This window comes from Sphaeramia orbicularis, chromosome 13 (genome assembly GCF_902148855.1).
Source record: "Sphaeramia orbicularis chromosome 13, fSphaOr1.1, whole genome shotgun sequence".
Taxonomy (NCBI): domain Eukaryota; kingdom Metazoa; phylum Chordata; class Actinopteri; order Kurtiformes; family Apogonidae; genus Sphaeramia; species Sphaeramia orbicularis.
The window spans coordinates 35,840,272-35,867,650 of NC_043969.1; the positions used below are offsets into that span (position 1 = coordinate 35,840,272).

The window sequence follows — 27,379 nt, forward strand, 5'->3', positions numbered from 1 at the left end:
ATCTATATTATTAATGTTTCATTTCGAATGAGCAAACAGACTCAAGAAAGAAGGGAATATATATGCATTTAACGTGTTTGTCGCAAGATGGGCGACACGTTAGCTGAAACGCTAGCAGAATCTTAAGAAACGTATTGTAAATGCCAGGTAGTATTTTCTTTTTCTTTGTCACGTCCGGGGAGGAGTCATGTGAGGGTGGTACCTACGTCACCGAAGTAGTAAAATCAGCTGTTTTTACCTGTTGAATGAATGAACTGAGAGGATGAGGGGGGAAAGTCCTACTTTGCTGACCGCCATCTTGGACGTTTTTAGATATTGCTGGATTATTTCACTGTTTGTTTTCAGCTTTAATAAACATATGGAACGATATTCCTCTGGAGCTCAGTTTTTTATTGTTTAGCAGCGCGTCCGTCAGGTAAAGATTACTTTTTCCCTTGCTTAGCCTCTCGGCGACTACATCGTTTTATTAAAAGTTGCCCAAAACGTATGCTTCGTGTTCATGTGATATTTTAAGATGGAAGTGCTTTTTTTTTTTTTTACTTAATTTTTTTATTGAACACCATCACCACAGAAAAATACAAGCTCCAGTTGTTACATTTGTTTTTGTTTTTTTACACTCTGCTAGATCATAAAACAAAGACAACAATGACAATGTAGAAGAAACAGTTTTCACCGTTCCTAGCCCAGATGGACAGACTGATAGACTTTTAAGGGTTTTCCCCCCTCACCTAACCCCATCCCTCACCCGCCACCTCCCACCATGGCACCCATCGATCCACAAATTGTGTGTTTTGGAGTCTCGATATAAAAGTTATCTTTTCCATAATGAAAATTCTCTAAACTACTGACTACCATGTATCAAATCTTTTTAAGCCAGTTTAAAGTTATTACTTTCCTAGCTGCTGTAAGTAGTATATGCAGTAGATATAGCTGGAAGTACTTTGATGAAAAGAAAACTCCTTCCTGCAGAGTGTGCATAATACTTCATGTCGGTCAGCTGTTCCATTTTCATTTTTTTTTGTACTCAAAGTTCCCAAATTTGTTTACTATGATTCATCTTTATCAGTTGGTTCTGCTGCCTGTCAACTGCCCATTTGCACATACGCAATGGTAACTCTACTTGGACAAACTGCCCAAAATGCGTTGCCAGAGACATTCAGAGTCATTCTGCACTGCAGATGGGTTAATTGCATTAAAATTTTTAATCAGATTAATCATGACGATGGATTAATCATGTTAATGTGTTCATTTTAACAGCCTTAGTAAATAGAGTTGCAGAAAAAAATTATTAGACCATCAAAAGTCATCAAAAACAATGGTTATGCAATCAAGCACTAACTCCTGTGTGTATCATGTGACTAAAACAGACAGAAAAGAAAACATGGAATGCCTAAAAGTACTGTTTTTGTCAGTACAATGCCATAGATATTGATGAAAGAACTGAAGTGATTTTGATTATTATCAAGAAAACATGGAAAATGGATAGATATCAGCTCTGAAATTAAACTCTTATGAGCTATTTTTGTTGTTATCATTGTATTTGTCCAAACAAATGTACCTTTAGTTGTACCAGGCATTAAAATGAACAAGAAATTGAAGAAAAAAAGAGTGGTCTAATCATTTTTTCCCGTGACTGTATACTATACTATACTATACTATACTGTACTATACTAAAATTTGTTTTTACTGTTGTGCATACTTCCCATATATCCAGATTAGATCCAAATACACAGACTGAGAAATGAACATATGTGATCATTAGAATTTTACTAAACCAACAAACCTAATGTTGGCCTAAGACAGTTGTTCCCAGCCTTTTTTGGCTCGTGACCCCATTTTAACGTCACAAATTTCTGGCAACCCCAGACATTCAAAACGGAGACTTTTTTTTTGCTAAAATTAATTTGTTTTTGATCATGTAATAGTTTGCTTTACTGTGTTGCAAATAAACGTTATGCCTAAAAGCACTGTTTTTGTCACTACAATGCCATAGATATTGATGTAAGAACTGAAGTGATTTTGGTTATTATCAAGAAAACATGGAAAATGGATAGATATCAGCTCTGAAATTAAACTCTTATGAGCTATTTTTGTTGTTGTCATTATATTTGTCCAAACAAATGTACCTTTAGTTGTACCAGGCATTAAAATGAACAAGAAATTGAAGAAAAAAAGGGCGGTCTAATCATTTTTTTCACGACTGTAGTGAATATGAGTGATTTTTATCAGTTTATGACCTTATAACAGTTGCTTTATTGCATGTGTTTACTTTTTAGCAAGTGTCTGCTCGGATATTTTAAGGCAAGTGGAAGCAGATGACGATGCCCAATAGCACACTAAGATTGAAATTTGGAATTTTTGAGTATTTCAATGAGTGCCTCTCTTTTATTTTGATGGTTATCATTTAATGGTGAGGTTTTGGAGGTGAGCATACTGTATTTTTCATGTGATTCTTTTTTAATTTTTTGGGAGCCTCCTGGCATTTCTCACTGGGAAGGACCAAAGTTATATGTTCTCATGATAAAAAAAGGTGTACACTGTAATCTAGTCCAATGATAAATTGCTAGCTTTCGGTGCTGTGCCCTTAAAAGTGCTTTTAAGAGAGATCAGAGCAAACACACAAGTCCACATTTCCACTGCGCTACAGGAGTGGCATGGCTGACCTTGCAAGGGTGTTGCATCAGAGCTGAGAGCGGTGCTGTGGTTGTGTGGAGATTTTTTTAATTTAATTTTAATTTATGTATTTACTTAACAGTGAATGCATGGGCTTTGCATGCATATTTCCATTTCTGTATGAGCAGGAGCTGACTTAAGTCCATTACCACACATGATTAAATTGCAATTTCTAAAACAATCAAATCAGACCAGGGCTCGCTGGTGGTAAAGTACATTATAAAGTCAAATGATATGCAGGATTTAGGTGGAGTTAAATCATGAAAAGTACTGACATGTTCATTCTGGGTTTCATTTTAACCCTCTCATGCATGAATTATGAGAACCTTAGACGAGATTTTTTTCCTGAGTGTTTTTATTCGTCTATAGGTATGAAAAAAAACAATGCAATTGAATTGTTTGTTTTACGAACCTGTTTTTCATTTAGTTAGAAAAAATCCACTCAGCCCTGCAATGAACTGGTGACTTGTCCAGGGTGTACCCCGCCTTCGCCCCTATGTAGCTGGGATAGGCTCCAAGCGACCCCCGTGACCCTAGTGAGGATAAAGCAGGTTCAGAAAACGAATGAATGAAAATCCACTCAGCTGGACACCATGCATTTAATTTTTGAAGCAAAGAAACATGTATTTAAAATCCATAATCAGAAAGTCATATACTGTGCGAAAACTATTCATTCATTCATTTTTTGTTTATTTCGAGCATTTACAGAATACATGCAAATTAAAAATTCCAAAATCATTCATCTACACTCGAAAATGAGTTGGAAGAAGAGAAACTATGAAACAAAAACATTTTTCATGCGGATAATCTGATGTTTTCTTACATTTTAACATAACCTAATACTACTTATTCCTAACTTCATGGAGATAATATGCAAAAAAAACAAACTGTTTTGATTAATAAAACCATTAATTACAGTCTAATAACAGTTAGCAATTGATTTAAAACATACTAGTGCAGATCAGGTTTATCAAGAACAGCAAAGTTACAGTAATGGTATGAATTGCAGTGGATGGGATGATGCATTAGTGTCCACTGTATCAGCTGATATAATAATAATAATAATAATAATAATAATAATCATAATAATCATAATAATCATAATCATAATCATAATCATAATAATAATAAGTTGCATTGATAAAGCACTTTTCATTCAGGAGAATCTCAAAGTGCTACAGAGTGAAGATATGGAACTAAAACAATAAAACCTATGAATATACAAGAGAACAGCTGTAGAATAACTGTCCACTGTAGTGACCACTATGCATGAAAGGGTTAATTCACAGCTGTCAACCTATTGATTTTAAGAGGCCTTGAGCAAGACACTGATTCCATTGGTGTTGTTCTGTAACTGAGCCTGCACTCTGCTCTCATGGAGGAGGAGAGGCAAAAAGACAACTTTTCTGCAGGGATCAGCGTAGCACTAAAAGTTTAGCAAGTAGAAAGTTTCATGAAGAAGTCACATTTCAAGAATAGTATATATGTGCAGCTTACGTGACCGTGGAAGGACAACGGTACGAAGAACCCTTAGCAACGAGTGAAAAGAGCTAATTATTTTTTCTCTTTCTCGCTCACAAATATTCTGCCTTCAAGGCTGCGAAGTGAGATTTATGGTGTGTTAAAATCTCATCATCATGTGGGTTCTCAAATCCGAGCAGATCCATGCCACGGCTCCATGTACAGTAATGAAACCAACACATGGTTATGCCACAGACACTTTTGATTGGTGAGGATTTAAAAGGAGACTTAATGACGTGAATCAATCTGGAGTTAAGGGTCAAGTTGGTCTCACAGATGTGTTCTGCTAGGCTGTGTGAAGCAGTCTAATCAAACAGCAGATTCACTCAAATGACACCCTGACATGTCTTCGCATGGAAAAGTCATGTCATGACACAGTGTGACATAGACAGGATAATGTCCCAGTGTCAACGGGTTCATCTCTCACCTCAAATTCAAGGGCGTTTTTTTTTTTTTTTTTTTTTTTACATGTTCCTTCTCTTTTATTCACTTTGGTCTGTGACATTTTATATTTTCAACAGAAATATGTTTAGCTACATTAACTCATAAAGACCCAAACATCCACTGGTGACTGGGAAAATGGAAAAAAAAAAATGGAGGAAAAGGTGGCTCAGAGGAAGAGTATATATATATATATATATATATATATATATATATATATATATATATATATATTTATATATTTATATATTTATATATTTATTTATTTATTGCATTTATCTGAGGTCATCATTAGGTACATCCTGGGGGGAAATATGTCTACATTTCTCTTTTATTATTGGGTCTAAAAAAGCTGGAAAAGTGCCAGATACCAAAACAAACCCAGTTTCATAGAAGCATCCTGATGGACACTAGGTTTATATGCAGTTAATGATATATTTTACTGAAAAATTCATCTTTTCCTCCATTTTCTCTGTTTTTAATATTATAACCCTCAACTTTAATTTGAGTTTTTATGGACATCAATCATGATCAGTAAATTAAATATTGGAAAATACCTAATTTTCACTTAAGAATGTAAAATACTGAGCATAATATTGAAAAAAAAAAATGGTGATAAATCACTTAAAAGTAAAAAATAGAGAAAAAAATCATTTGGGAGCTAACACAAAAGTAGCACTGGGTCTTTATGGGTTAATCATATTTCTCTGGATAAATTTTGTGGACACTTTTATGTAATAAAATACACTATTAATGAAAATGCATCAGCTTAAGGATTTAAAAATGTTTGACTATACCTTTCACTTACCTCAGTTGTTAGGTGCAGCACTGTAACATCGTTAAATCATTGCATAATTTACACTGCATTTTAGCTCTATACTCTGTTGCCCATAGGGTCAAAAAGATTTTATTTTCTGACAAATTTCCCTTTTTACTCTGATTTATACACATCTGTAATCGCTTTGACCAGGTTTAATGATTACATACTGAGTCCCAGTTACACTCCATAAATCAAAAATAAATCACATTATTACAATCCTTGCATGATAAGAAGTAAAAAATATTGTATTGTAACTTTATGTTCATCAGTGTACTTGTAAGCAATTTTTATTTTCTAACTCAATAAGATCTTTGAATAATGCTGTTGATTTTCGATAAAAATCACTGAAGTGTCGTATCCGTTAGTTCTAATGCTCAGACTCTTGTATCTAGACATGAACACAACTGAAGGCAGGTCAATTTTGTACAAAACTGAGGGTGATTTTTTTTCATTGACTTCAAACCATTGACATTTGGCGTCTGTTACAGTGGACACTTCAGTAACTCACTCAGAATAAAACATACAGGGGGGAAAAAAAATCAAGTTGTTTTAAGTATTGTTTAGGACCAATTAAAACACTTCAAAAAGTCTACAGTTTTTTATTTATTTATTTATTTTTTTTGAATCCATGCATAATAGGATTCAACAATGAGTTGAGGATGTGTTCCTAGGAACGGGGCTGTGTACCATCCTAAATATAATGGTCACAGTCCTTATTTAGTATTCAGCTCTTACAACTGTGATTGTGAATACTTTGATCATTACTGAAACTGACATTTAGGAGAGTAACATCTGGCATCCAGCTGTTAAACTGAAGAAATTAGTGACATTTACATATGTAGAGGTTTTTAATGAGGGGATGAGGGAGATGTCATTTTATATATTGGCAATATTGAATTAAATACAAATGCAAAGTCTGTGGAGAGAAGAAGGAATTACTTTGGAATAAAGAAATGAGATGTAACCTGGAGTGCTTGTTGCAGCCTCCGTTTAGTTTTAGTTTCAGTGGATTAATTGATGTATTTTCACACTCAAATTACGTAATATTAGTATCTATGTAACAGCCGTAAATGACAATGAAATGGCCCTTTACTTGGAGAGCTAATTATACATTTACCCTAGTGCTTTTCTGACATTGTATACTGGTCCACACCAATATCGAACGTTTCAGACATTTTGTGTTGAACCGACAAATGTGTGTTTCAATACAAGCCCCTCACAAATAAACAAATCACACACACATGCTCATTTCCTGTACACCATGCTTTATTTCCCAGATGGACTTGGCTATTACTGTCTGGGAAAATTTTCAGCAGGTGGGATGATTCCTCTTACGCTTGAAAAACAATGAGGTTTCTTTTTGGATATCATCACAAAGTTACTCAACATATAAACAAGTGTTTACTGTAACTTTAACCCTTTATAGGGCAATCATAGAAATACTCTGAAATTCAACATTTCAGCCATGACGTGTTATTGAAGGACCTAATAAAACGTTATTAATTTTGTGAAATCTTTAAAAAAAAAAAAAAGTATTGTTATGTAGAAAATCAAGGTCAGAGAAGTCACCAAATTTGGTTCCTTGTCCCTAAGTGGCAAAAATAAAAAAAATCCCAGACATATTTATAAATCAAGTGGTGCCAGGCACAACAAACCCCACCCCTCGCACATATTTCATCCATTATAAGTAAATGGGTAGAGTTTAAAAATTAGCAATCAATAAAATCAGTATGGTATGAATTCAACCAATAGTTTTGCTACAACAGACATTTGAAATTTCGGCCATCATAAGTAAATGGGAAAGAAAAAAAACAGATTTAAAAAATTCATTAAAAAAATTAAAACTTTGACCTTCTTTTCCCAAAATGTAATCAGATCTATTCTGGGTCACTGGCAATCTATAAAATCAATTTGGTATGAATTCAACCAGTAGTTTTGCTACTAGAGTCTTAACAAACAAACAAACAAACAAACAAGTGGCACTAGACCCAACAAACCCCGCTCCTTGAACGTATTGTAGCTTATTTTGGCATCAGTCCAGCTGATGTCATCATATCAATGCGTGTGCTGATGTCAGCATATCAATTGCCTCATATATGTGCCAAGTCTGAAGTAAACTGAAACAAAGTTGATGTTTTTATAGATGTGAAATTTCACCCATTATAAGTAAATGGGAGAAAAAAACATCAAAAAAATTCATAAAACATTTTAACTTTGAAGTACTTCTGACAAAATATACTCATATCTATTCTGTGTCACTGGCAATGTATAAACCAAATTTGGTATGAATTCAACCAATAGTTTTGCTGCTACAGACATTTGAAATTTCACCCATTATAAGTAAATGGGGAAAAAAAGATTTTAAAAATTCATCAAATTTTTTTAACTTTGACCTACTTTTCCCAAAATGTAATGAGATCTATTCTAGGTCACTGGCAATCTATAAGCCAAATTTTGTATGAATTTAACCAATACTTTTGCTGCTACAGACATTTGAAATTTCACCCATTGTAAGTAAATGAGAAAAAAAAAAAAGATTTAAAAAATCCCAAATAATTTGAACTTTGACCTACTTTTCCCGAAATATAACAACATCTATTCTTGGTCACTGGCAATCTATAAACCAAATTTGGTATGAATTCAACCAATAGTTTTGCCGCTAGAGTGTTAAACAAACAAACAAACAAACATACAAACCGAACCAAACACAATACTCCTTGCCTCCTCTTGGGGGGTTTGGGGTAAAATTACAAGAAAAACCCATGTAAGGTGAGAGGAACATGTATTTTAGAACATTACAACATCACTTTTAGAGCATTTCAACAACATCAGTGCTGATCCAGACCCCTGTCCACATCCACATTCTCCCTTTGAACATCATTCCTTACATTAGTACCATTACTTCATGGTACCTAACAAAGCAGGTACACTCACTGTTCATGCAGAGGTGGACCTTACAGACCCTGTAGACCACACTGGACCTGAGATTGGTGACTCCCTGTCTTCACTGGAACTGTTGCTGTCACTGTCTTGTAATGTCTGCGGAAATTACTAAAAACAGTCACTTGCCCGATAAAGCATTAACATGACTTAAAGCTGCTAATAATACAGATGCCATGAATGTCTGGGAGTGATTTGTAGACGTGCAGCGTTCCCATAGAGACATTTTCTCTCCAGCTAGTTCAGATGGGCTCACTTCATTATCAGCTGCATTCAAATGTCTATAAGCTCCACTTCATCCACTGCTCTCCAGTCACAGAGAGGACGTTCCTGCCTGCTCCATTTATATCATCATCCACCGCATTACATAAGCCAACACACTTAATATGACCGTCGAGGACCCAGCCAATGCAAAAATACCCATTAAGATGCAGTTAGCTATTGTCAATGCTCTTTGCTTAATGCAGCCCTCATCAATTATTCATTTTTTGGGAGGAAATGTTGTTTGGTTTCTGCTTGATTTAGCATTTCTGTATATATGACAAGAAAAAAAAATAAACTCACTGGATTCAATGGTTTGCTTTTCTGCCCTCTCTTTGCCACAGGCGCAGTGGAATGGCTTGACGGGACAAATCATTATAAACAAGACGGACGGCCTGAGGAAAGAATTTGATTTAGATGTCATCAGCCTGAAGGAGGACGGCTTGGAGAAGGTGAACTATGTGACCCATGTCTATACTGTCAGCACAACACATGAGGGAAAAAAAGTGAACTTACTGGAAGCGCTTAAGTTTTGGAAGGATTACTCTCCTGTTAAGACAACGTATAGCAGGGGTCTCAAACTCATTTTCTTCCAGGGGCCACATTCAGCCCGATTTGAGCTCAGGTGGGCTGCACCAGTAAAATAATAGCATAATTACCTATAAATAATGACAACTCCAAATTTTTTGTCTTTGTTTTAGTGCAAAAAACCCCCATTAAATTATGAAAATACTTACTTTTATAAATTATCACAAAAAAAAAAAAGATGTGAATAACCTGAAAAAACTGAAATTTCTTAAGAAAAATAAGTGCAATTTTAACAATATTATGCCTCAAATTATCATTTACACATTTGCATTATCAGATCTACAAAGACACTTAACACTTAGTAACCGGCAAAAAATTGTTAAAATTGTGCTTCATTTTCTGCAGACATTTCAGGTTGTTCATATTTGTTCACATTTTATAGTTACAGGATAGTTCGTAAATGTTAATATTTTCATAATATATTGTTATTGTTTGCACTAAAACAGAGACAAACATTTGAAGTTGTCATCATTTATAGGCATAATGTAATATTGATTTTTTTCACATCAAAAAGTGAAGAAAATATGGAGTCATTTTTTGTTGGTTATTATTAGGGATGGGAATCGAGAACCGGTTCTTTTGAGAACCTGATCCCAGTAGCTCAATTCCTTGGAATCGTTTGCCCGCCTGCTGAACGATTCTGCTTATCAATTCCGCCTTCATTGTGCATGCGTGATGACGTCACGTGTTCGCTGCATTGTTTTGGTCAGAACGTAGCCAACATGGTGCTGAAGTAGAAACGGCCTAAACAGATGACACCAGGTCCACTGGAACACTGCCAAAGCTTCCATGTCCTCAAAAGGGTGGAATCCCTCCAATATGTTCAAACATTTGTCCACAGCATGGGTTTCATTTACAGGAATGTCACGTATTTGATACACTACTTAGTGGCGCTTGTGAATGTAGCGGCAGATAGGGCTGAAAGATATATCGTTATCGTATCGATATCTAGATATGAACATTCAAGATATTAATATCGAAAAAGCAACAATATAAACGATATAGATTTCCCCCGCGCTCGCCCTGCATGTACAGCTCTGGAAGTCACAACAAATTTCATTTATTCGTACTTTATGTTAATGTTGATGACTGGCAGTGAGTTCTTATAAATAAAACTGCACTTTCCACATTCTTTTGTATTATGATGTTTCTATTTTTCTGAAAAAGGCTTAGTTTTCACCGAACCCGTAGTCATATCGTATCGTATCGATATCAAGATGTCTGGCATGAATATCAAGATATGAAATTTTGTCCATATCGTTCAGCCCTACTGGCAGAGTGAATGCCGGGCCCAGTTCCAGTTCTGGTGCAGGCAACAAATGTCATACCTCCTCAAATACAAGTTTCCGAAGGTAGGGGAAAGGAAATGAGGTGCACAACAACGGGAAACGGGTAGAGTCGAACTGGTTCCACGTAGTAGAAATGAGGCAATAGAGGAATTAGTAAAGCGTCTTTAGTTTCACTTTCACTGTACGCCCCCACCCCCCCATACCGGGCCCGGCATCATCTGTTATTATTATTTGTACATACTGTATATGTTATATTTTCTGTGTAGAGATGGAAATATAAAAGAGTTAATGCAAACACACCCATTTGTACTCTTTTATTCCCTCACCCAATGAGAATCGATAAGAGAATCGACAAGGAATCAGATTGATAAGCAAAATCGATAATGGAATCGGAACTGTTAAATTCTTATTGATTCCCATCCCTAGTTATTATGCTATTAGTCTACTGTAGATCATATTGGTCAGTATGTGGAACTAAAATGAGTTCGACAGCCTTGGACTGTGGAATTTTTGCACTTCGCAAATTCATCCCACGGGCCGGACTGGAACCTTTGGCGGGCCGCATTTGGCCCCCAGGCTGCATGTTTGAGACCCCTGATGTACAGGATAACTTAGTCAAACATACAGACACACGGAGCTCCAATTAGGCTTCAAAAAGTTTATGAATTGTTTTGACACGTGCGGTAGCTCTGGTAAACAGATTTGCGGATGCTTTAATCACATTGACAATGCCGCTCTCGGTTTTGGCGGTTCATTAACAGGTTCGTTATCTGTCACGACACATCTCTTCACTACAAAGAAGCTAAACTGAAGTTAACACAGTCGAAAATCACAACAATTACGACAAAAGAAGTCGAGAGGAGTTCTGATTTTTTGTGTTGTTATTATGGTTAAAATTCCCCCGTGCTGTTGTTATTCTTTCTTTAAGGATCAGTGCTATGCAATTAAAATGCTTTCTCCCTCCCTTATTATTTCTGCAAGACAATCGCGGGCAACAACCGCCTGAATAAAGTGTGGAAAAAGGTCTGTACTTCGGCTGCTCCGGCAGACTAAAGCCAAAGTGTTACTGTGGACCAAATTACTCTACCTCCCGCCTCTGTGATGTCTCCCCTTTGCATAAAAATAAGTTTTAAGTACTTCGGGAAGAAACATTTTTGTACAGGGTTTGACATTTTAGGTTTTTAGCAGATATTGTATTTGTGTTCCCTTCATATTTCCCCTTCCCCTGCTGTCTTCCTCTGTTCTGTTCCTTCTTAAATATATAGATTTTCCTCCTGCTCAGTCACCTGTGTTTTGTTTACCGTGATGACTTTGGCTCACAGATAGATAGATAGATAGATAGATAGATAGATAGATAGATAGATAGATAGATAGATAGATAGATAGATAGATAGATAGATAGATAGATTTTATTATATCTATTATATATCCTTCAGTTAATGTCATTATTTGGATATTTTATTCTTCACAGATCGGTGTCTGGAATTCCCAAACAGGCCTTAACTTGACGGAAACTAACAAGGACTCTTCTACAAACGTCACCGACTCCATGGCCAACCGGACGCTCATTGTCACGACTATTCTGGTATGAAATGAAAACATTATCAGACAGCTCTCACTCAGTGAAGTGTTTCAGAAAAGCTAAACTGCCTCTGATTTGCCTCATACTTTTAGAAACTAATTTTATTAATCCTAGTAAACACCAGACAACATTTTAAGTTTTTTTTTTTTTTTTTTTTTATCTTCTTTTTATTGAACATTTTCAAAATTCTATCAGTCCAACACAGTACATATACAGGTTATATGAAATATGTAGCAAATCCAAAATACATGTACGTGTAAAGCAATGATCTCAAATGTATTGTAATTTAACATGCTTAAAGTGTGTGTGACAGACTGCAGTGGGATGAATAAGAGTGAATGGTTGGATGTGAATGGATTTTTTATATAAATGAAGTTATGAAAATGCATTTTTTACTGCTTTTTATGTGTTTTAGTTTTTATCAATGTCTGTTTTTTTAATGATAACGTCAGTCTGCCCAGGGACTACAGGTGGAAATTAGCACCAGTGCTATAACCTGGCACACTACATCTGTCCTTTTTAAGGTTAATGTATATTGTGCATTGTCCTTGTCTAAATTATAATAATAATAAAAAAAAAAAAAAAAAAAAACGATAATTAAAAAAAAAAAAAGTTCTTATTAGGTCTATTTCAGGCAGTTACAGTCTTAGTTCTCAGATACTCCAACATTTTGCCAAATTTTGCTGTAAAGACATACTTCTGACCGTTAATATAAAATCTTAGTTTTTCCAGACAAATATAATCTGACATTAAAGACTTCCACAGATGTATTAAATGAGGTTCTTCTACCCCTTTGGTCATAACAACCTTTTGGCCCATTATAAGCAAAAAATGAAAAGTGTTCTTATGTGTTCTCAATGATTCAAGCATATATCCCAATAGACACAATAATGGATTAGGCTGTAATTGCTGCTTAATTACCACACTATCCACACTTACTATAGTTAAGCTTTTTATCGTTGTTAGTTTTTGAGATATTGGGGCTTTGATAATGGGGTGTGACGCTGATGATACTGTAAAAATGAGTGGTGAAAAAGATGTTCAATAAGTGATTACCTTTGAACTATTCATGACAGATACATGAATTTTTTAGGAGTCTTTACCTTCTGTGAAAGAAGACCTACAGTAGCATATTTGGCAAATTACAGCATATTGGAAACTGTAAAAAAAAAAAAAAAAAAAAAAAAAAGCAAAAGTGTTAATGCTCCAGAACCACACATTAGATCTTTCAAATGTTGGTATATATTTCTATGTTGAAGTAGTCCTGTGGTAAGAAAGTATTTTTTCTAACAAATAAAGCTTCTTGATTTAAGAGCCATTAAAACAAAAACAAAAAAAAAACAATCACACTTGCATACCAAATGCATGTTGCTAATGTATGACAAGGTCTACTTTTTCACCAGAACAATGCATGTCTTCATTAATAAATGCGCAAAATCTGAAGTTGCTATCTTTACCATACATACAGGGTGGGGAAGCAAAATTGACAATGAACATTTAGTTGTTTTTTCTCAGCAGGCACTACGTCAATTGTTTTGAAACCAAACATATATTGATGTCATAATCATACCTAACACTATTATCCATACCTTTTCAGAAACTTTTGCCCATATGAGTAATCAGGAAAGCAAACGTCAAAGAGTGTGTGATTTGCTGAATGCACTCGTCACACCAAAGGAGATTTCAAAAATAGTTGGAGTGTCCATAAAGACTGTTTATAATGGAAAGAAGAGAATGACTATGAGCAAAACTATTACGAGAAAGTCTGGAAGATACTATTAAAGAAGAATGGGAGAAGTTGTCACCCGAATATTTGAGGAACACTTGCGCAAGTTTCAGGAAGCGTGTGAAGGCAGTTATTGAGAAAGAAGGAGGACACATAGAATAAAAACATTTTCTATTATGTACATTTTCTTGTGGCAAATAAATTCTCATGACTTTCAATAAACTAAGTGGTCATACACTGTCTTTCAATCCCTGCCTCAAAATATTGTAAATTTTGCTTCCCCACCCTGTATATTGTTATTTCCTCTTTAGTATGATGATAAACTATACAATAAATAATTCTGATCCTAGTTTTTGCACAGGGATCATTTGTGGAAACGATGACATGGCTGCCGAGCATCAGTATGATGGGATCCGGAACAACCAAGTCACATCCGTCCACTGCCACATTTTGTGTTTTTGTGTCAGCTGTTATTGTTTTAGATCCACAATACTAACATTTATGAATAAGAGGAGAATTAGCAATAGTAAGTATATAAGTTTATTACTAATAAAGTACTGGTACTGACCAGAGCATCATGGGTAATGTCACCTCCGTCCACCAGCAAAAGTTTTCACATACACGCGCTATTCCAAATCCAATATTTCTGAAAATATAGCTTCCACTGTCAAATAATATCAGTAGTCTGTGCAAGAAAGAAGGAGGACACATAGAATAAAAACATTTTCTATTATGTACATTTTCTTGTGGCAAATAAATTCTCATGACTTTCAATAAACTAATTGGTCATACACTGTCTTTCAATCCCTGCCTCAAAATATTGTAAATTTTGCTTCCCCACCCTGTACAGTCATGAAAAAAATTATTAGACCATCAAAAGTCAACAAAAACAATGGTTATGCAATCCAGTACTAACTCCTGTGTGTATCATGTGACCAAAACAAACAGAAAAGAAAACCTGGAATGCCTAAAAGCGCTGTTTTTGTCAATACAATGCCATAGATATTGATGTAAGAACTGAAGTGATTTTGGTTATTATCAAGAAAACATGGAAAATGGATAGATATCAGCTCTGAAATTAAACTCTTATGAGCTATTTTTGTTGTTATCATTATATTTGTCTAAACAAATGTACCTTTAGTTGTACCAGGCATTAAAATGAACAAGAAATTGAAGAAAACGAGGGGTGGTCTGATCATTTTTTCCACGACTGTATATTCATTAGGGTATTACTTTATTTTCTACTTCCTTATATACTGAAATTTACTCATGTCCCACTTGTTTTTACTGGCAGTTAGTACCGGCTGAAATCTGGTCATTTGAGGTGGTTTACTCACATTAAGTCTTGCTAAATAAAAAAAATCTGCTGTCTGTCTCTTTCCAGGAAAATCCTTATGTCATGTACAAGAAATCTGATAAACCACTGTATGGAAATGACCGTTTTGAAGGCTACTGCCTGGACCTGCTGAAAGAGCTGTCCAACATTTTGGGCTTCTCTTATGAGGTAAAACTGGTCTCTGATGGCAAATACGGAGCTCAAAACGACAAGGGGGAGTGGAACGGCATGGTGCGAGAGCTCATTGATCATGTGAGTGCAATGATTTTGGAAAACATGGTGCATGAAAGAGATGATGTAGGGTCTTTGCGGCTTTACTTGATGTTTCTGTTTCGCATTAGGTGGCTGATCTGGCCGTGGCTCCTCTCACGATTACCTATGTGAGGGAAAAGGTGATCGATTTCTCAAAGCCCTTCATGACACTTGGGATCAGCATCCTCTACCATAAACCCAACGGCACCAATCCAGGGGTGTTTTCCTTCCTCAACCCACTGTCTCCTGATATCTGGATGTATGTGCTACTGGCCTGTCTGGGTGTCAGCTGTGTGCTTTTTGTCATTGCCAGGTAAAGTATTGCTTGGAAGAGTTGTTTTTATTAAGTAGTAAGTAACTGAAATAACCAATAATTTACTAAAAATATATTCCAACTGGAAAAAGTGTATAAAGACAGAACAATGAGATTATATGAACAGTTAGAAGTTTTTACATTTTGCTTCGTATTTGTTTTTGCATCTTGTGATGTATTCATTCACTTATTACCTCCGCCGAGGAGGTTATGTTTTTGCCAGGGTTTGTTTGTCTGTCTGTTTGTTTGTCTGTCCGTTAGTGTGCAACATAACTCAAAAAGTTATGGACAGATTTTGATGAAATTTTCAGGATTTGTTGGAAATGGGATAAGGAAGAAATGATTAACTTTTGGGGGTGATCCGGAAGAAATCCTGGATTCTGGATCACTTTGAAATTTATGTTAACATTGTGGTAAATGGGGCCAAAATTTTCGTTTCCCAATATCTCGCTTAATTATTGACCAAAACTCATGAAATTTAACTCAGGAATTGACAATGGGGTCCTCTATCACATTTCAAAGGCTGATCCGGATCTGGTCCAGAAGGCGGATTTTTATCTCAATTTATATAAAAAATGGGGGTGCCCTTACTTTTTGGCCTACTGTGCCTTTAATTTGGATAAAAATTTCAGGAAATGTTGATACTGGCACAAGGAACAAATGATTAAATTTTGGTGGTGATCGGGGGTGGGGGGGCCCACTGATCAGCCTTGGCGGAGGTCTGCGCTCTCCGAGTGCTTCTAGTTTTGGTCTGGTATTATAATTGTTTTGCATCATGTCGTCAGGTATATATTTACCTGTGTTTTGTTTGTTTTGTACTTCCAGGACATGTAGTTTTGCACTTGGTTTTGTGTTCATTTTGTGTTATCTTTGGAAATATTTTGTTCGGTTTGTCTGACTTTATATAGTATGATTTTATAGCTAGTTGTGTATCGCTAACCATTAAGGCTATGATTATTTAGAAGGGGGCGGGACATGTAAGATTTTCTTCATCTTGGTCCTTTTCAAGCATGGGTGTGTACATGTTTGTTCACCTGATGATTACTGAATATCTGCTGATGAAATGCACATCCATGAACAAAATAAATAAATGAAATTAAAAACTTAACGTTTTATCAGGCAAGTGACTATTTTTGGTCATTTTCAAATACTTTACAAGACAGCAACAGCAACAGTTACAGTGAGTCGACAATCTTAGGTCAAATATGGTCTGTAAGGTCCACCTCTGCGCAAAGTTATTATCGTTAACGAAAAATAACGAAATGACGAAAACTAGAATTGAAAAAACATTTTCGTTAACTGAAATAAATAAAAACTATAATTAAAAGAAAAAAGCGAAAACTAACTGAAACTATTGTGTGCTTACAAAACTAACTAAAACGTATAAAAATTATGGATAAAATTCCCTTCGTTTTCATCTTTGTCAATGTCAGATTGCTACGAAAGCGATTTATTTCGCTCTAGCAATTTTAGCTAGCGGCACCATACGGTATTTCACAGTCCATCACTTGTGGTTTACAGTCGTCTTCTGGTCCCTACTCTGTTTAGCAACATGGAAACTAGTTGGGAGAAAGCAGAGTCCTGTACGTGATTTTTTTTTTTTATACAACGGCGAAGAAGATAAAAGATACGACAAAACTAAAATTAATACTAAAACTAAACTAAAACTAAGCATTTAGAAAAAAATTCGAACTAATAAAAACTAGCAAACCTGCTCTAAAAATGAATTAATACTAACTAATTTAAAGAAAAAAAAAGTCAAAACTAAATAAAACTAAACTACTGAAAAATCCAAAACTATTATAACCTTGCCTCTGTATGAACAGTGAGTGTACCTGCTTTGTTAGGTACCATGAAGTAATGGTACTAATGTAAGGAATGATGTTCAAAGGGATCATGTGGATGTGGACAGGGGTCTGGATCAGCACTTATGTTGGTCTAATGCTCTAAAAGTGATGTTCTAATATTCTAAAATACATGTTCCTTTCAACTTACATGTGTTTTTCTTGTAATTTTACTCTGCCCCCCCAAGGGGAGGCAAGGGGTACTGTTTTTGGTTCGTTGTCATGGTTTGGTTTGTTTCTTTCTTTCCTTATTAACACTCCAGCAACAAAACTATTGGTTGAATTCATACCAAATTGGGTTTATAGATTGCCAGTGACCCAGAATAGATCTGATTACATTTTGGGAACATAAAACATATATATATATTTTTTGTAAGGAACCAAATATGGTAACTTCATTGACCCTGATTTTCTATGCAACATTTAAAAAAAATGTTAAAAATTTCCCAAAAGTAATAAAGTCTTGTTAGGTGCTCCAATAACGCACTAAGGTTGAAATTTTGAAGTTCAGAGTATTTCTATGAGTGCCCTATAAAGGGTTAAAACCGCTGGAGCCCAGTTGTTTACTATTCTCATGAAAGTCATTGTCAGTATACGAGCACTAAATGTCAACTCAGGTTCTTCACCAGCAGCCAGACAGCATCAAACACAACTATCATTCTAAAGAGACAATGGGCCTCGTGCAGGAACTGCTCCAAACAAATCTGTTTTTAAATGCCAACATATAAGCAATTTAGACGAATTTCCTGCATTCACCAGTTTTTTAGCATTTTGAGTTTTGTCGGTGACATTCTGTTAGATAGAACCGCTGCACAGGTGGCATTTATCATGTTTATACAGGTCATCTTCGCAGTTTTCTGAAGTTATGAGCATTTGCTGAAAGTTATGAACATTGTGTGCTTGATAAATCCCATTATTGTAATAAAAGTAAGAAAAGTTTAGATAAAGATATGGAAGTTTGTGGGGTTAGGCCCAATGACATAACAAAAGAATACTTCAAATACTGTTAAGACCAAATTTTTTTTGCATATAAACAGAAAAGTATTGATTACATAATGAGCCTATAGCTGAACATTAAACATTTGTTGGCCTGATCTGGACTCAATGGGACATGATGTAAGACTGTATGATGTCAATAATATAAAAGTATGGCTGTTCCAAAGAGTATGAAGTAGGTACCCTAAAATACATAATGTTTCAATATATCAAACATTTCCTTTTATTTCTGTTTCAGGTTCACTCCCTATGAATGGTACAACCCTCATCCCTGCAACCCGGACTCAGATGTAGTTGAAAATAACTTTACTCTGATAAACAGTGTATGGTTTGGAGTTGGAGCCCTGATGCAGCAAGGTACGGTATTAGTGTTTTTATCTATTCATCTGTATTTCTATTTATTTATTTTTATTTTTTACAGTTGTTCTACAGGGTGGGGAAGCAAAATTTACAATGAACATTTAGTTGTTTTTTCTCAGCAGGCACTACATCAATTGTTTTGAAACCAAACATATATTGATGTCATAATCATACCTAACACTATTATCCATACCTTTTCAGAAACTTTTGCCCATATGAGTAATCAGGAAAGCAAACGTCAAAGAGTGTGTGATTTGCCGAATGCACTCGTCACACCAAAGGAGATTTCAAAAATAGTTGGAGTGTCCATAAAGACTGTTTATAATGGAAAGAAGAGAAAGACTATGAGCAAAGCTATTAGGAGAAAGTCTGGAAGATACTATTAAAGAAGAATGGGAGAAGTTGTCACCCGAATATTTGAGGAACACTTGCGCAAGTTTCAGGAAGCGTGTGAAGGCAGTTATTGAGAAAGAAGGAGGACACATAGAATAAAAACATTTTCTATGATGTAAATTTTCTTGTGGCAAATAAATTCTCATGACTTTCAATAAACTAAGTGGTCATACACTGTCTTTCAATCCCTGCCTCAAAATATTGTAAATTTTGCTTCCCCACCCTGTATGTCTTTTAATCTATTCTTGTATTGCACTCTGTTATTTTAGTTTTTATTTAGTTTTCTGTACAGCACTTTGGTCCACTGTGGTTGTTTTAAAGTGCTTTACAAATAAAGTTGGATTGGATTGGATCATGTTAACCCATAAAGAACCAGTGCTACTTTTATGGCAGCTCCCAAATGATTTTTTTTTCTATATTTAACTTTTCTTAAGTGATTTATCACAATTTATCATAATATTATCCTCTGTATTTTAAAATTTTCAGTGCAAATCATGAATTTTCCTATATTTAATTCACTGATCATATACCCCAACCCTAAACCTAATATAGGTTAATTGGTTAATCTAAATTGCCCATAGCGGTGAATGTAAGAGTGATTGGTTGTTCATCTCTATATGTCGGAACTGGCGACACATCCAAATTGTACCCCGCCTTTGCCCATAGGTAGCTCCAGCACCCCATGACCCTCTTGAGGGCAAAGTGGGTCAGAAGATGAATGAATTAATGATCATATAGATGTTCATAAAAGCTCAAAGTAAAGTTGAGGGTTATTATAGAAAACTGAAGAAAAATTGACTTTTTCAGTCAAATATATCATTAACTGAGTATAAACCAAGTGTCTCCGCCCACTGTCATTGATCCAACTCCATGGGTTTTACTGGTGAATCAATGGTGTAGAAGATGACAGTGTTGCCACGGTAACTACGGAGCCTCTGAACGTCCAAATGGGTCATATCTGATGGCCATGAAAAGATGACAAACTGCATTTTAGAATTAGTGGATCAACAGGTATTAAACAGTTTAGATCAGTAGATGGTTTTGATCGCTGGTGTTTGTTTGGGTCTTTATGGGTTAATGTATTAATTTCCTGCTTGGATGATGCATTTCAGTGTCTGCAGTCACTTCTACTGTCTGTAAAGTTGACAAATTGACAAATACATACAGCCAGAATGAAGAAAACATTGAAGTTAGTTTATATTGCGGTCTGCAATGTCTGAGATGATTTTGTTTTCCCGATTCACAGTACACCTCCATATTTTTCAGGATCTGAGCTGATGCCCAAGGCCCTCTCTACGAGGATAGTTGGTGGGATATGGTGGTTCTTTACGCTAATCATAATCTCCTCATACACTGCCAACTTGGCTGCTTTCCTCACTGTGGAGAGGATGGACTCACCGATTGACTCTGCTGATGACTTGGCCAAACAAACGAAAATAGAGTACGGTGCTGTGAGAGACGGCTCCACAATGACATTTTTTAAGGTAAGAATTAAAGAGAATGTACAGCAGTTGAGGGCAGTGGTGTAGTGGTCCCTGGAGAAGTCAGTATACTCTCAATTTCTGGCTTTTTTTATTTTTTTTATTTTAAGTCCAGAAAAATGACGTTTTAGAAACAGTGACATATAAGACTATACTCTATTTAGTTTACTCAAAAATCCATCAGTAGTATTTCTTCACTATTATAAAATTATCATGACTTGATCAGGAGCAGTTTGTAGGTTTTACTGGTCACACAAGCAGCTGCATGAATGGAAATGTATTCAACATGAGGCAAACATAGGATAACGTTAGCCTTTCATAACGTTAGCCTACTCACACAGTTTAACTGTTGGTGGCAAAATCTCTTCTCCTCTGAGTGTACAGTCATCTGGTCAGTAGTTTAAAACAGTGACTCATTCGGAAACCACCTTAAAACTTCCCTCAGAATTATGTATTCCATGAAAGTAGGTTCTCTCGATATGCGTCACTCATTTGAAAGACGTTTATTCTGCCTTTCTCGTTCACACTTCCAATAATCACGCATCTTTCAAAGAGACGTGCAGCGACCTGTCAATCAACTGGGGTGGCACTGGCACCTGAGGTGTCCAGTCAGGTTCCAGAGGTGGCCAGCGCTAGTTAGCAAAAATTTCCACGGCATGACACGCCCTACTCTGCCTCTGATTGGCTCATCAGTCCTCATGCCTACAGTTAACCAATCTAATCAGTGAAGGCAGTGAGTACTAGCCAATTAGAGGGAGAGTAGGGTGGGTCATGGCTTCACCATCCTAGGGGAAAAAATGAGCAATTTGGCTCAGATACGACTGAATGGTGCACATCAGGGGGATTTAGAAGTGGGTATACGCAATGATGACTGAAAAATAAGTAGGTATACACCATATACCCCCGTATACCCTGGACTACACCACTGGTTGAGGGCTAACTGCAAACAATAACATCACTTCTGAGTATAATGCAGATAGACAAGTTTCACCCCAGAGCCATCAATCTCCAGTTGTTACTGCAAAATGACATGTGTGATGGTCTGGCAGAAAATGGGGGTACGGGGGGGAGGTTATGTTCAAAGGTAAGGATGCAAGAAACGTCCTCATACATTCAGTTTAGTAAAACCCTTTGGGCGATTTTTCCATGATGATTGCAAAGACTGATTGTTCTGCCTGTAGCACAGCGACCTGTTTGTCTGAATGTACAGTGGAAATTGAATGAACTTGAACAAAATTGTACACACTTGTCACATCCTATCCCATCCTCTGTCATATATCAAAATGATTACTCCTGTCAGCGGAGAGTTTCCAAATACTGTTCCGCTTGAAAAATTAGAAACGAGTGCCAACTATTAACCGTGTCTCTGTGTTATCTATTGTTTGTTATTTTCTTTGCATCGGCCATCAAGAAGAATGGCTTTAAAACCTTCATAAATCCTGCGTTTCATTCGACAGAAATCTAAGATATCAACTTACGAGAAAATGTGGGCATTCATGAGCAGCAGGAAAAACACAGCCCTGGTGAAAAACAATCGGGAGGGGATCCAGAGGGTCCTCACCACAGATTACGCTCTTCTGATGGAGTCAACCAGCATCGAGTACATCAGCCAGCGTAATTGCAACCTCACACAGATCGGAGGATTGATAGATTCCAAGGGCTACGGTGTTGGAACCCCAATTGGTAAGAGACGATCACCACATGGACGCTAACTAAGGCTACGTTCAGACTGCAGACAAATGTGGCCCAAATCTGATTTTTTTTGCCCATATGTGACCTGTATCTGATCTGTTAAAGACAGTTTCACAAATTTTTTCAAATCCAACCCAGACCGCTTTCATATGCGGTCCTAAATCTGACATGTATTCGATATTTTGCAATGCGACTTCAGTTTGAATGGCCAGGTCGCATTTATCCGACCACTGAAATGCAACAAACGTCACAATTCTGCATCCCAGGAGAAGAAGCAACAGGAAAAACATACTTCCTAAAACACAGTATGTGCCTGCGTGGTCACGTATTACATCAGGACCTCTTTTGCACATGTAGGTCACTTCAGGGTCGCATTCAGTTCATACTCACAACTGATAGAAGTCACGTTTAATGTGTAAAATGAACGAGCACACAAAAAATCTGACCTGCTGTCTGAACGTAGCCCAATACATACATGAACTGGTCTCTTTAAATACACTGAACAAAAATATAAACGCACGACTTTTGTTTTTGCTCCCATTTTTCATGAGCTGAACTCAAAGATGTAAAACTTTTTCTATGTACACAAAAGGCCTATTTCTCTCAAATATTGTTCATAAATTTGTCTAAATCTGTGTTAGTGAGCACTTCTCCTTTGTCCTTTGCTGAGATAATCCATCCACCTCACAGGTGTGGCATATCAAGATGCTGATTAGACAGCAGGATTATTGCACAGGTGTGACTTAGGCTGGCCACAATAAAAGGCCACTCTAAAATGTGCACTTTTACTGTATTGGGTGGTCCAGGGGGGTCAGAAAACCAGTCAGTATTTGGTGTGACCACCATTTTCCTCGCACAGTCTTCTTCATGAATTCTCTGAAACAGCTTTGGAGATGGCTTATGGTAGAGAAATGAACATTCAATTCACAGGCAAAAGCTCTGGTGGACATTCCTGAAGTCAGCATGCCAATTGCATATTCCCTCAAAACTTGTGACATCTGTGGTATTGTGCTGTGTGATAAAACTGCACATTTTAGAGTGGCCTTTTATTGTGGCCAGCCTAAGGCACACCTGTGCAAAAATCCTGCTGTCTAATCAACATCTTGATCTGCCACACCTGTGAGGTGGACGGATTATCTCAGCAAAGAAGAAGTGTTCACTAACACAAATTTAGACAGATTTGTGAACAATATTTGAGAGAAATAAACCTTGTGTGTACACAGAAAAAGTTTTAGATCTTTGAGTTCAGCTCATGAAAAATGGGAGCAAAAACAAAAGTCGTGCATTTATATTTTTGTTCAGTATACATTCAAAGTCAGTCTAAATGAATGGGAAAAGAATAAATCAGGATGTACAGTAGTGTTCTTCTATTTGATCGAATTGGGTTCTGCTTTGAGATGCTTTTATGGAACATTGTTGTTATACTTTTAGTACCTTTTAAATCAGGGCTGTCAAACTCATTTTAGTTCAGGGGACATATCCTCCCAATTTGTCATGCCAGTTCTTATGTCATTTGGCGTGCTATACAAATACATTTTCAACCTTTTGCGTGTTATTCAACGCCATTTGATCGCGTGTTAATTTACACCAAGATCTCTGGTTCTCATAACCCTAACTCTAACCCTCAGTATGTATTTGACACATCAAATCAGGTTGGACAGGGGGCTACTAGTGCCGTGAACATAAATGCGGAAAGCTTATAATGGGTACAGATAACATGGCAATTAAAAGTGGTGTGTAGAGAAGGACATAAGAATATTTAGCTGGCTGGCTTTTGATACAAATTTCAAACCAGGGACTATGAATACTAAATTTAAAGAGTGGGCAAATAAGGGTCTAAATATGTTAAATGCTTTTATCAAAAAAGGGGAAATTATTAACTTTCAAAACTTACAACAGGACTTTGATCTGAAGGTACATAAAGAAGTCATGATGTTCTAAGTCAGAGACCATTATCATAAAGAGATAAAAACCAGAGCTCCCAGGTAAAATAAACCAGATCACTGAAATTGTAGGTAAAGCATATAAGAACGAAGGAGGAAAAGTGATATCCAAACTGTATCAGGGATTGGTGTCTAACAAGAAAACTTCAACTCTGTATATTAGAGATAAATGTAAAAAAGAACTGTTGGTAGAATTAAGTGATGATACATGATATGAAATATGTGAAACTCAAATGACTGCATCTAATTCCAGAAATTGGAAAATATTTTGTTGGAAAAACATAATAAGATTCTTTATAACACCAAAGATTCAACAGGCTTCACTATCATTACCTCAGCCCTGTTGGAAGGTGTGCGGTGAGCAGGATTTTGGATCATGCGCATGTTTTTTGGCAGTGCACAAAATTATCCCAATATTGGAATAATATCAGCGAAGAACTTGGAAAAATATTGGGATACGAACTACCATGGACATGTTCTGTGTTATATTTGGGTCATTTAATAGGAAAAGACATACCAAGTAAGGATGTATATTTGATTAAAATCCTTTCGGCATTGTCTAAAAAAGCCATTACACGAAAATGGTGGAAAGAGGACCCCCCTACCCTAAATAATTGGAGAGACATTGTGGAAGAAATTCACAACATGGAGAGACTTACGTATATCATAAGACTACAGCAAGCAACTTATGAAGACCGATGGAAAAAATGGACAATATACAGGACGACAACTGACACTATGTTTTAATTGTTTATGTTGTAAAATTTCTAAAATTTAACAATAAAATACAAGTAAAAAAAAAAAAAAGTGGCATGTATATTTAGGCAAGTCATGAGATCACATTGAAATATTTTACATCAGTAGAGGGTTTTGGTCGTTGATGGCTGTTTGGGTCTTTATGGGTTAAATATAGGTTAACCCTCCAGTATCCGGGTGCGCCTTTTAGGCACACGTTACACTTCATGTTAAAAAATGTCATATTATTTTTCACAATTTAAATAAGGTTAGAATTCAAAAGTTGTTCATTTTTGCATGATCTTTAAAATTCTGGCCACCAACTAAAATTTGCACATTGTAAACAAAAGAAAATTACAAGACTAGCATCTGTCTCCCAAGTGTGCCTAAAACGCACTATTTCTTCCATTTGATATGTATGATTAGGACTGACCTTGATTTACGAAAATAAAATCAAATTAGAGCAGAAAAACCAATTAACATATAATATTTAATAGTTAGATCTATAGGTGTGCATTTTACGCACACATGGTGACAGATGCTAGTATTTTTGAACATTTGACCTAGCGCCAAAAATAATTGTGCAAATTAACCGATGTTGGAGTTAATCATTGACATTTGCCAGGCTGCAAAAATCAGATAATATGTGATCCACATTTTATGTAGTATATTGAAAAAAAATAATTTTTTGTGTTTTTTGCATTAAAAAAAATTTTTTTTTTTTTTTACAATACAAACATGGTATTTAAAGGGTTAAAAAATGTAACAGTTATTGAGTATTTGGTATTTTTATTTACGGCTCAAGGTGATGACATAGAAAAAAGTGTAAAAGAATTAAAAACAAACTGTATGAAAATTTTTTTTGACATTATTCCACAAGTGTGCCAAAAAGGCACACTTGGTACTTAGTAAAGGCCTTGATGGATGGGATACTGGAGGGTTAAATAAAATAAAATTAAAAAAAGCTTCCTACTGTCGGTCCAAAGGTTATGTCAGCGGTAATGGTTGTATTAATTGTTCCTCATCTGGCTGTTGTTTTCCTTCAGGCTCCCCTTACAGAGACAAGGTCACCATCGCCATCTTGCAGCTGCAGGAGGAAGGCAAACTTCACATGATGAAGGAAAAGTGGTGGAGAGGTAACGGTTGTCCAGAAGAGGACAGTAAAGAAGCCAGCGCTTTGGGTGTGGAGAACATAGGAGGTATCTTCATCGTGCTGGCGGCCGGACTTGTCCTCTCAGTCTTTGTAGCAATCGGAGAGTTTATTTACAAATCCAGAAAAAACTTGGACATTGAGGAGGTGAGTGTTGGCCAGTGCGAGTGGCACAACAAGTACTAACACACTACGGGACGAAATCAAAGACCTGTCACGAACCTAATACACATTTTAGCATCGTCATCGTCGTCTTCGGAGGTCTACACTTATCACTGGACCAACAACAGTTTGAAGTCTGAATGTGTGGAACTGCATTGTTACAATCAAAACAAAAGACTTTTTAATCGCGGAGTGAATTTAGTGTTTTGAGTAGTTTTGACGTAGAGCGCATAAACAGTTTAGTCTTAATTGGGAGAAAACATTTTTAATAAACCCTTTTTATGATGATGGATGGTTGTCGACTTCTGACGTCATGACACTTGACCATCTTGGCCTTTGCTGTTTTTTGCAACAAAACAAAACAAGAAATATAACATTGTTCTGTGTGAAACGTCTCATTGTTATGCCATGATATGATATTGTGGGTAAGTAATGTTTAAGTGGTATTTTTATTTTTATTTTTTTTTTAAGGCTTGTTTGCCATTTAAATATCAACAACTGCAGTAGGTTTGAGAGTAATCTGTTATCACACGGTATGTTTGCAATTTTCATATTTATAGCGCACACGAACTTTGACGTAACAACACTACTTCTTACCACTTTTATATGTACTTATGTATTTCAACAAAATCTTTTGATTTATTTAATGACTGTTGTTTCAGATTTGTTATGAACGAGTGCTCCCTCAAGAATTATTCATCGAATCGCTTAATGTCTCTATGTTTTGTATCATATAACGTCCATGAACAAGCCTGTATATGTTTTGTCATGTTGGATTTGTTTCAGAATGACTAAAGTTATGTGAGAACATTGCATCCTGTACCCTTTTATTTTTGGTTTCTCTACATACCCGGGCTTTTCTTTACCGTGCGGAGGAGTTA

The 27,379-nt window shown here is 36.1% G+C and overlaps 1 protein-coding gene across 3 annotated transcripts in view; it reads left to right on the top strand.

Annotated features, from left to right (window-relative positions):
• The window catches only part of LOC115431492 (glutamate receptor ionotropic, kainate 1), a 51,762-nt gene extending 24,451 nt beyond the window's left edge, over positions 1-27,311 (top strand). Inside the window, exons 8-16 of one of the 3 annotated variants that reach the window (XM_030151881.1) lie at positions 9,001-9,108; positions 11,515-11,556; positions 12,005-12,118; positions 15,226-15,429; positions 15,519-15,742; positions 18,821-18,939; positions 20,602-20,819; positions 22,274-22,499; positions 26,233-27,311. In XM_030151881.1, coding sequence (XP_030007741.1) covers positions 9,001-9,108; positions 11,515-11,556; positions 12,005-12,118; positions 15,226-15,429; positions 15,519-15,742; positions 18,821-18,939; positions 20,602-20,819; positions 22,274-22,499; positions 26,233-26,522 — 1,545 coding nt within the window. In that variant the 3' untranslated portion in view covers positions 26,523-27,311. Of the gene's footprint in view, positions 1-9,000; positions 9,109-11,514; positions 11,557-12,004; positions 12,119-15,225; positions 15,430-15,518; positions 15,743-18,820; positions 18,940-20,601; positions 20,853-21,750; positions 21,772-22,273; positions 22,500-26,232 lie in introns of those variants that run through there. The other 2 variants (XM_030151883.1, XM_030151882.1) reach the window with 2 other exon arrangements.
• Positions 27,312-27,379: the final 68 nt, after the last annotated feature.